At 39.0% G+C, this 9522-nt stretch overlaps 1 protein-coding gene across 1 annotated transcript; it reads left to right on the top strand.

The window, feature by feature from the left end:
* The first annotated feature begins 786 nt into the window (after window positions 1-786).
* efhd1 (EF-hand domain family, member D1) lies at window positions 787-7790 on the top strand. The gene is made up of 4 exons (XM_008425167.2): window positions 787-1160; window positions 3764-3911; window positions 4906-5040; window positions 5799-7790. Exons 1-4 carry the CDS (start codon window positions 877-879, stop codon window positions 5931-5933), a joined length of 702 nt encoding a protein of 233 aa, XP_008423389.1. The 5' UTR covers window positions 787-876; the 3' UTR covers window positions 5934-7790.
* Window positions 7791-9522: the final 1732 nt, after the last annotated feature.

The raw sequence follows: 9522 nt of genomic DNA on the forward strand, positions 1-9522 counted from the left end.
AAACAGAAAGGCTACGTAATGTTAGCCAGCTAACAAATTACTATTGCTATCCTAGCATGTCAACTAACAGCTAGAAAAAACCAACACACGTACCTTCGTAGTCAAACTGAGTTTAGATGATGTTGATGAAGAAAAATTGTTTTCAAATAGTGATATATCTTTAAATCGTATGTGTGGCAGTTGCTTTAGAGTCCAGAAACAGCGTTAACTACACACACCGGAACTAAAGATACACTGGATCGAGTCAAAACGGATGTTGTCTGACGTCATGTGAAGGCAGCCCACCTCATTAACATAACGACGCAGCAGAAATACAGCAAACGGAAAAACAGCGAGCAGAAAAGGGAGAAGCCAAAAAAATCAAAGCAAAATATCTATTTTTCTTGACGGAAACTCATGTGAAAGGGGAACTGAAAAAAAATATATTTATGCTTTTATTTCTTATAAAAATGTATATTTATTCTTTTATTTATATATTACAACTTATATTTTTATATTTATTATTTCATTTATTATTATGTTGGATATGTATTATTTTATTGATATGTTTATTCTTTTATTTATATATGTCGGATATATATTTATTTTATTTATATATTTATTCTTTTATTTATTATTATGTCAGTTTTGGTCCTCCATAGTAATGAACATTATTACATCTAAAATAGGTTCTGTTAGGCTCCTTGGAGTTGCGAAATGGAAAGTTTATGAGAAATATTTAAACACGTGTAAGTAAAAATAGATTACAAGACGTCACGAGCCTCTTATTGTGAAGTCCTACAGGAAGCAGCATGTACAGTCCAGGGCTGAAAACTGGCTGAACTGTCTGACTCCATTTTAATTGACTGTTTCTGTGAGAGACGTTGAACCTACAGCATGGCATCTGACGAGCTTGCTAAGAAGTTACAGTCGCGACTGGCTGCTGCGGAAGAGGCCGAGCAGAGGCCCGAGACCGAACAGAGTCCGGTTCCGGTCCAATCCCAGGAACCCGACCATGGTTGTGGAGATACGCCGTCCGAGCTGGCGACGAAACTGAACCGCAGGCTGGACATTAACGACGGAAATGCTCCTTCTCGGGCGACTCGTGTTTTTAACCCTTACACTGAGTTTAAAGAGTTCTCCCGCAAGCAAATTAAAGACATGGAGGCGATGTTTAAACGGTAAGAATGAATGATTAGTCCTCTTCCATTTTTGATGCCAGCTAGACGCTCCGTTGTGTTTTCGGGAGCTGACTGGATTGCAGCCTATTGAAGATGCAGTACTGATTGATCGTGATTCATCCCGTCGCTTCTGCCTGTTCAGAGTGACGCACTGCAGGCCGCTCCATCTCCTCCCGCTTCTCGCTCCCCGCTAGGGTCGCTAAACATTCCTGTTTAATTGGAAAGTAGGAATTTTCGTATGGATCGCCCCCCTTAATTTAACATAAACATATGTGATACTCAAAATCCAATCGGGGCAAGCACATTTATTGAAGGTTGTGGTAAATGAAGGCGTATTAATCTATATTACGGTTATGTTGTTGATACTCTGGTTTGATTTGTTGGTTTGTTTACTTGTTTGGGATTTATGCGGGAAGGTGCAATATGTGTTTTATATAAAACAATATGGATAGTTTTGCTGTTGTTGTGGGGTCAGGGCTCAATAAGTGTGTGTTGTTTGTTATGTGCTTCACAAAGCATCCTTCCTCAGTCACACAGCTCCTCCAGACTAGCAGCAGCAGTTAGCAAACACCTGGAGTGAACTGGGCCTCTGCTGAGCTTATCACAAAACTATTGCTCTCCTAATAACAGCTGTAATGGACAGCTAGAGAAGCGTTGTTGCACAGGTATGAGAGAGAGAGCCCAGTTTCAAGGTGTCAGATGGTGCATATGCAAAGGCAAATTTATTATCTTTGATATTAACAGCTGAAGGTAACAAAGTTACTTGATTGCTAGAAAATGGTATTATGTGCGTGGTGGATAGATAATACCTTCTTCCCCCTTTAAAATAACGCATATTTCACTTCTCCTGATCATCCTGTTTCATAAAGCAGTTTGCTAAAGTGACACCTATTGAGAACTTGCTTCCTTCTTTTCTGATATGACTCACTGATAATTCAACTGAGGTCGTATCTAATTGTAATTTTAGTTATTTATTCACTCAGCTTAGCGGAAGGGCTGTTCTATTTCTGCCTTTTGACTTCCTTTTAAATGTTGTAATTCTTATTAGTCATTTCTGCCACTCCGTATGAACGTCATCAAAAAGCTTTTCATTTTGTGTTGCTGTCCTTTGTTTTTCTGGTCTGGTCAGACCATGATCGAGGAGCTGGACAGGGAATACACACTGCTGTGTGCACAGAGAAGCAACCACTGTCTGCTTTACAATTATTTTATGTAGGGAGATTGGTTAATCATATAACTGTAAATATTCAGAATATCATGCTTTTATGGTCAGAATAAAGATGCTTTCCTATCTAAATATAAGAATACTGACAGCATGTTGCTGTTGTCCCGGTTCCTATGAGGCCATCTGTTGTGTATTTGGAAATAAGAGACATTGAGAACGTGTGAGAACTTGTTCAGAAATGCAGTTGCCTTTCCGAGAATGTTCACCGAACCATAAATGGCTGATCAGTGAAAAGTTTAGGTCACATAGTGAAGAAATCCAGTTCTGAAACTTCAAGTTGACATTGACTTGTTAAAACTTAAAACAAAAAAGTTGATTAAAAACGGTGTTCTTGCGACATTTCTATTTCTTCTGTTTTGAACAATATGTAGAAAGAACAAGAACATTTCTGAAGAAATCTAAAAGGGGTTTGCCAAGTGTGCCTTTTGTAGGTGCCTTCCATGCATTGCTATTGTTGGCCCCAATTAGAATTTTCATTTGCACAAAAAAAAAAAAAAGAAGGCTTACAGAGATTTTTAAAACTAGGACCTGTATTTTGTTTTCCCTCAAATACAGGAGTTAGAGCAGGTAGTTTGACACTTTTTGTTTCTCTAACTGATTCAGAAATTGAGAAATAATCACAGCATGGGAGGGAACCAAAGCCCAGTCCTAATACGGTGGACCCTTTTACTTTGTGTTGGCTTTAGAGGCATGGTGTGAATTAGGTTCTGGTTAATGATGGGAGAGGGTTAGGATAGACTGGTATTGGTTAGACTTTAGGAAATGTCTGTTAGACATAAATGCAGTAATTGACACGAAAAAGTCCTAATATGTGCAGAAATGCAAACCTGTGTGTGTGTGTGTGTGTGTGTGTGTGTGTGTGTGTGTGTGTGTGTGTGTGTGTGTGACTTAGGAAATCCAGATGTCATGAAGATTGACCAGTCATTGTTTAAAGAGATGGTAATAATTATGTATGCAAACTTCTGATTTTGAAGACATTAATAAATAAAGTGCTAACATTATTTCTCTCATTATTGTGGCATTTGGCAATGATTTAGTAAATAATTTAACAAAAAAAATAATTTAGTTGTAACTGATCTAAAACAGATCTGAACTTCAGACAGTGGAAAAATAATGAGTCTTTGTATTTGGTGTATGTAAACTTCTGGTTTCCACTATTAGCTGAGGCACATTTAAAGCCACAGTAGCTGTTGGTTGTGAGGCTGGATCTGGGCCTTGGATGTTGGTGTGGCGTTCGTCCTGAGCTCCTGTTGCTGCGCAGTCTGGGCGAGTCATTCAGACTTTAGCTTTAAGACTTAAACTGAAATGATTTGACTCAAGCCGGGTTCGCTGTGGGTTTACCTTGCCCTGACCTCAGCTGCCTTTCTGCTGTTTTCAGGTTTGACACTGGAAGAGATGGCTTCATTGACCTGATGGAGCTGAAGATACTGATGGAGAAGTTGGGAGCTCCACAGACTCATTTGGGCCTGAAGAACATGATCAAGGAAGTGGATGAAGATTTTGACGGCAAACTGAGCTTCAGAGAGGTGAAGATAAAATGAGCGTGTCCTGTGCTTGTGCACTGAATATTGAAATAGTCATTGAATTCTTGCAGCAGTGCTAATGTGTATAAACGTCAGAACTATAGTAGGCTAAATGTTTGAGCTGAGGCAGTACAACATCCTGAAAAAAGCAGAAGTGGTGACTGTGGATTACTTGGTAGTTCCACTGGTGGAGCTAACTGTGGGCCAGTATGAGACTGTCTCAGTAAAACCTATGAATACCATTATGAACCCTAAAAACTAGGGGAAATGTAGAATGCTATCTAATTTAAAGAGAAAAAAGTGAGAATTATTCCTACGTCTGCCGCGATATTGCAGCAGCGTGATTGATACAGACTCACAAGACAGTCACTGCTGTACCGTTGATGACATGACAGAATGAGCCACTGCAGACACATTTTATTCATGCTCTTCCAGCAATAGATCTCCTGGCTCAAAGAAATCTATAATCTATCAATTTAGTCTTTTTCTTCAGTTGTTTAAATTCCATCAGGTATATTCCAAGTACACAGAGTTTAACCTCTTTCATCTTAAACAATTCAGAGAGACTCCTGATGGCACCTTCCAAAATCTCTGGGTTTTAAGATGCTTCCACAGGCAACGGAGAAGAGTTCCTTTTTCAAAGAAACATTTTGTGCAAGTATCTGGAATATCACGGGACACATAATGAAGCCTAACACGTGTTGCATACTGTGGGTTCTCATAAGCCATTTATATTACAGAAGTTTAAATCCTGTGTTTATGGTTTGTTTTTGTGCCATATCTGATTCTGCATCTAAAATGAAACAAAGACTTCCTTCTTGTTAAGTCCTCTGTGACTTTGGCTGTTATGTTTTCATGGGCGTTATCCGTTCATGCTGGCCTGAGCCTGAAGCATTGTGGTCCAGGTACAGGCTGACGTGTCAGTATGGTGCCTGCATCATGTCTACACAAACACAAACACGCTGTTGAACGAGTTGGGTTGTTTCCTTGTTTGCAGTTCCTGCTGATCTTCCGTAGAGCTGCAGCTGGAGAGCTGCAGGAGGAGAGCGGCTTGATGGCTCTGGCCAGGCTGTCTGAGATCAACGTCTCCACTGAAGGGGTCATGGGGGCCAAAGACTTCTTTGAGGCCAAGGTATGCTAATAGCTTGTTCTATTCCATGGAGTTAATCAGACCACTGTGTCATTAAGAACTGTTTTCTCAGACATAGCAACTATGCTTAGCAGCTAAGTATAGTTAGTTGCTAAGTAACTATACTATTCTCCACTGAAGGGAGAAATGTCTTTGTGTGTGTGCGAATGAGTGAGAAAAGGCTCTGTGTTGGATTGAATTATTGTACAGAGAAGGTAATCCTGTGAGACTGGGAAGCGTTTCCTTTACTGGTGTGTCAATCGATGAGCTGCCAATCATAATTGGCCGATTTCCATGAAAAGGTCTGTAGTCATGTTCTTCTGAAACTATAATTATCCTCTACCCTGTAGTGATAAGCTCTTTGTTTAGCAGAGATATTATAGTTCATGCAGTAAATATTTGCAGCACTTCACTTTTTCTACATTATGCTGTAGTCTTTTCCAAATTGTATTTAATTGATCGCTTTCCTCAAAATTCTACTTATTATGACAACGTGGAAAACAAGTTCTTGAGATTTTTATAGATTTATTAACCAAGAAATTAAAAGTAATTCACGTGATATTAAGCTGTTTCCACTGATCATCCTGGAGCTGTTTCTACAGCTTGAATGGAGTCCAGCTGTGGTGAATTCAGCTGATTAGACAGGCGTCTGCCTTTACAGATCAATTCAAAGCCCCTCTGTTGACCTGCACCGTCTGCTGTGGGGCCTGATATTGACAGGTGTGTGTGCCTGACAGTGTTTTGTCCTTGTGTGTTTTCAGGTTCAGGCTCTGTCCCAGAGCAGCAAGTTTGAAGCTGAGATTCGAGAAGAAAAAGAAGAACGCAAGAAACAGGAGGTGGAGAAGAAGGAGCGACAAGCTGCCTTCAAGCAGCTGCAGTCGGCCTTCTGCTCATGACCGCTGCAGCTTCACCTCAAGCATATGTGTTGAAATTTATAACAAGCTTACCACTCCACTCGCACTGTAAGAAGCAACATAACTCGGAACAATAAGGCTTAAAAACCGAAAGGAAAGATGAATAAACGCATTTCATGCTAATGTATTTGAAACTAAATTTCCTGTGAAATCACAGGCCACTTTTCCATAGTTTCTATAGTTACTGAACGAAACTCTAACATGCAGAACCATAGCTTCGGACGCGTACGATGATTCCTGATGTCTTTTAAGTTTCTATAGACCTCAGTGGCTAAAACTGCATTTCTGTGAATTTGTTTGGAACTCTGAATTATTTTTATTCATCCTTTCTACACTGTGTGCTGCTTGTGAAATATGTTTAACATTCCAGTTTTTTCAGGGTTTGTGTCACCTGATGATGTTTACCCTAAACACGTTCCTAATTTTTGTGTGAATTTCCCTACCTTAACATTTCCTACAAAAAAAAAGTGTTAAAAGTTAACGAAGCACTAAAATCACATTGTGAGTGTGTTTTTTAACAAACCGCTCCTACATTTGTTGGAGAATTAACAAAATGCGTTTGGCAATGATTTATGTATAAAATCTCCTTACTGTCGTATTTCATCATGAGGGATTTTCTTTGCATTTATTAGAACTGATTTCACCTGTCAGAGAACATCCCAGGTGTTGATGATGCTACACTGCTTTTACTAAAAGTGATGTTTAATTCCACAGGTGTTTGAAACTTTTACCTCCTTTATCTCAGTTTGCTTGAAATGACTAAATCCTAGCACAAAGTTTATCACTCAGGCTCTGTGCTGAACAATAAGACTGTATCCCACATAGTGGTTTCCCTCAACACACATCTAATGCATTTTGTGCACCTACAGCAATGTGAACAGTAGACTTCATTTTCAGACTTTATTTCAGTCATGCTGAGGAGCTATCCCAGGGTTACTCTGTGCCCCTGCTTGTGCTTAGACAAGTACAGAATGACAAGGTCTGTTAGTTTTAGGCTTGATGTGAATCAACCTGTGTATCCTTATAATTTGAAAACACATATTTCTATGTTTTGGGCATGTTTGAAAGAGGCTGTGACTGTAGGCATGAATATTTGGAGTCGTTAACACCTGATGACATAAAAGATTAAAGACGTAAATAAGTTCTGAGAAGCAGCACAGGTTTCATTTTTAAAAGCACAATCAGCATTTGTTGCACAATTTAGAAATGTTTGGTGGAACTATAAGTAATTGTTGGGGTTGGAGAAGGCTTCTGACTCACCCAGTCTAGATTTGGTTGGAGGTCCGGCTCATTGGTGTGCCGCTGCAATGAAAGCCAGATTTCTGCATGATTTGTTTTCAGACAATAGGAGGGGATCTTTGACCTTTTCTCACAGTAGATGCTTCAGTTTATCTGATGTCAGATTATAGATGACTGCTGAATTCTATTTCGTCTTGTGCTTAGTGACCTTCCTGAAGTGGGTTGCAGCTGTCGTTACCTGTGTATTTGTTGCCATGACGTCACAATCTGCTGAAAATAAATTCCATTTCAATTCCACAGACAAGAGCTGCAAGGTTGTAGTATTAACTGTAGTGTGTCCATAGCAACGTGTAACAATTCCAAACTGATACTGTTTAATGTAATGTTTCCAGTATTCATTGTGTAAATTGATGTTTCTCTTTTTTCTTTCTTTTCTTTTTTAAGGTTAAAATCATCTTCTATGTTTGATTTATCAGAGTTATATGATGCCAAATAATAAAGTGGTAAGTGAAATATATTTTTAGGCAATTGTAAAGAATATGTTCTACCCTGTGTGGAATGAAACATTTTAACTTTAATAAAGGAAACTTTAAATCGTTATTTCAGAATTGCATTTATATGATCCATCATAGTTAATCATAACTAGAACTCACTGAAATCAAATTTTCTAAACACACATGCACGCACATGCATACAGGCTTGATGTGAATCAACCTGTGTATCCTTTCAATTTGAGAAAACAAATTGAAAGATATATTCTGAATCCTTTCCATACAGTTTACAGTTCTTAAGACAGGAATACCTTCATGTTGCAATGTTTCAAATAAATCATCTTTTTCATCTAAATGCAGTAAGCTGAAAGCTTATGCATGTTACAAACATTTTGTAATTGTAATATTGCATTTCACACAAGTAGAAAATTTTCAAAATCTCTTTCTTGCACTGTCTGCAGTTTAGCCTCCCTGATCTATCAATCAAATTTTGTTTGCATAGCACATTTCAGCAGCAAGGCATTTCAAAGTGCTTTACAACATTAAAAACAGAAACAGAGTCATGTCACATTGAACAAACGGTAAAAAATAATTAATAAATATATAAAAAATAAAGATAAAAACATTAAAACCCGTACCCCTTTTCAACCTGGGGGATGACAACCGCACCCCTTTACACTTCCAAGAAGGGGGGAGGGGGGGAAACATGTAAACAGTAAATAAAAAAAATAAAGAAAAAAACATTAAAGACATTAAAACCCACACTCTAATCCTAATTTAGCCATAAGCAACTCTAAACAGGTGGGTTTTAAGTTGAGATTTAAAGGCACCCAGTGTTTCAGCTGTTTTACAGTTTTCTGGAAGTTTGTTCCAAATTTGTGACGCATAGAAGCTGAATGCTGCTTCTCCTCGTTTGGTTCTGGTTCTGGGGATACAGAGCAGACCAGAACCAGAAGATCTGAGGGGTCTAGATCAGGGGTCCCCAAACTTTTTCCTGTGAGGGCCACATAACTTTTTCCTTCTCTGATGGTGGCCAGAGTCAGTTTGTAACAGAAAAAGTGTGACGATTGCAGGAGTGCCTAAATGTAAAAATGTATTGTTTACCAGAAAGCACAATAAAATAACATTCTCTGGGTTCTTCACAGAACAAAAGTCAGGAAATAATAACACTATTAATGAAATAAATAATAACCAAATAACCCTCTCTGGGTTCTTCACAGAAAAAACCCAGGAAGGATTATAGTCCGTATTTTATTACTATGAGTCGCACCGGACTATAAACCACAACACCAAAGTTTTTTTTTCTTTTTTAAAACTAGTAAACATACACATAGAAGCCACAGATATCTCTGCCGCTCCAGGTTTTCCACAAGGATGCAGCAGCAGCAGAGGGGGGCGGACAGCCAACATTTGAGTCATAACAGGTCAATTGAATATCACATTTATTACGGTTGAAGAAAAAGTTGCCAAGTTTAGATTTAACTGAACTGATTATGGTAGTTTCCAAACGATAACTGTAACAGTAAAAGTGCTGATCCTTCGTGTTGCTACTATGTGCTAAATGAAAATGGGCTCCTTCTTCTTTTTCTTCTTTAGATTTAAACAACAGTTTGCATCCATTATTGTTGCACTACTGCCATCTACTGGATCCTAATATCCATCCATCCATCCATCCATCCATCCATCCATCCATCCATCCATCCATCCATCCATCCATCCATCCATCCATTTTCTTCCGCTTATCCGGGGTCGGGTCGTGGGGGCAGCAGCTTCAGAAGGGAGGCCCAGACTTCCCTCTCCCCAGCCACTTCTTCCAGCTCCTCCGGGGGAATCCCAAGGCG

The sequence above is a fragment of the Poecilia reticulata genome, linkage group LG13 (genome assembly GCF_000633615.1).
Source record: "Poecilia reticulata strain Guanapo linkage group LG13, Guppy_female_1.0+MT, whole genome shotgun sequence".
NCBI classification, from domain to species: domain Eukaryota; kingdom Metazoa; phylum Chordata; class Actinopteri; order Cyprinodontiformes; family Poeciliidae; genus Poecilia; species Poecilia reticulata.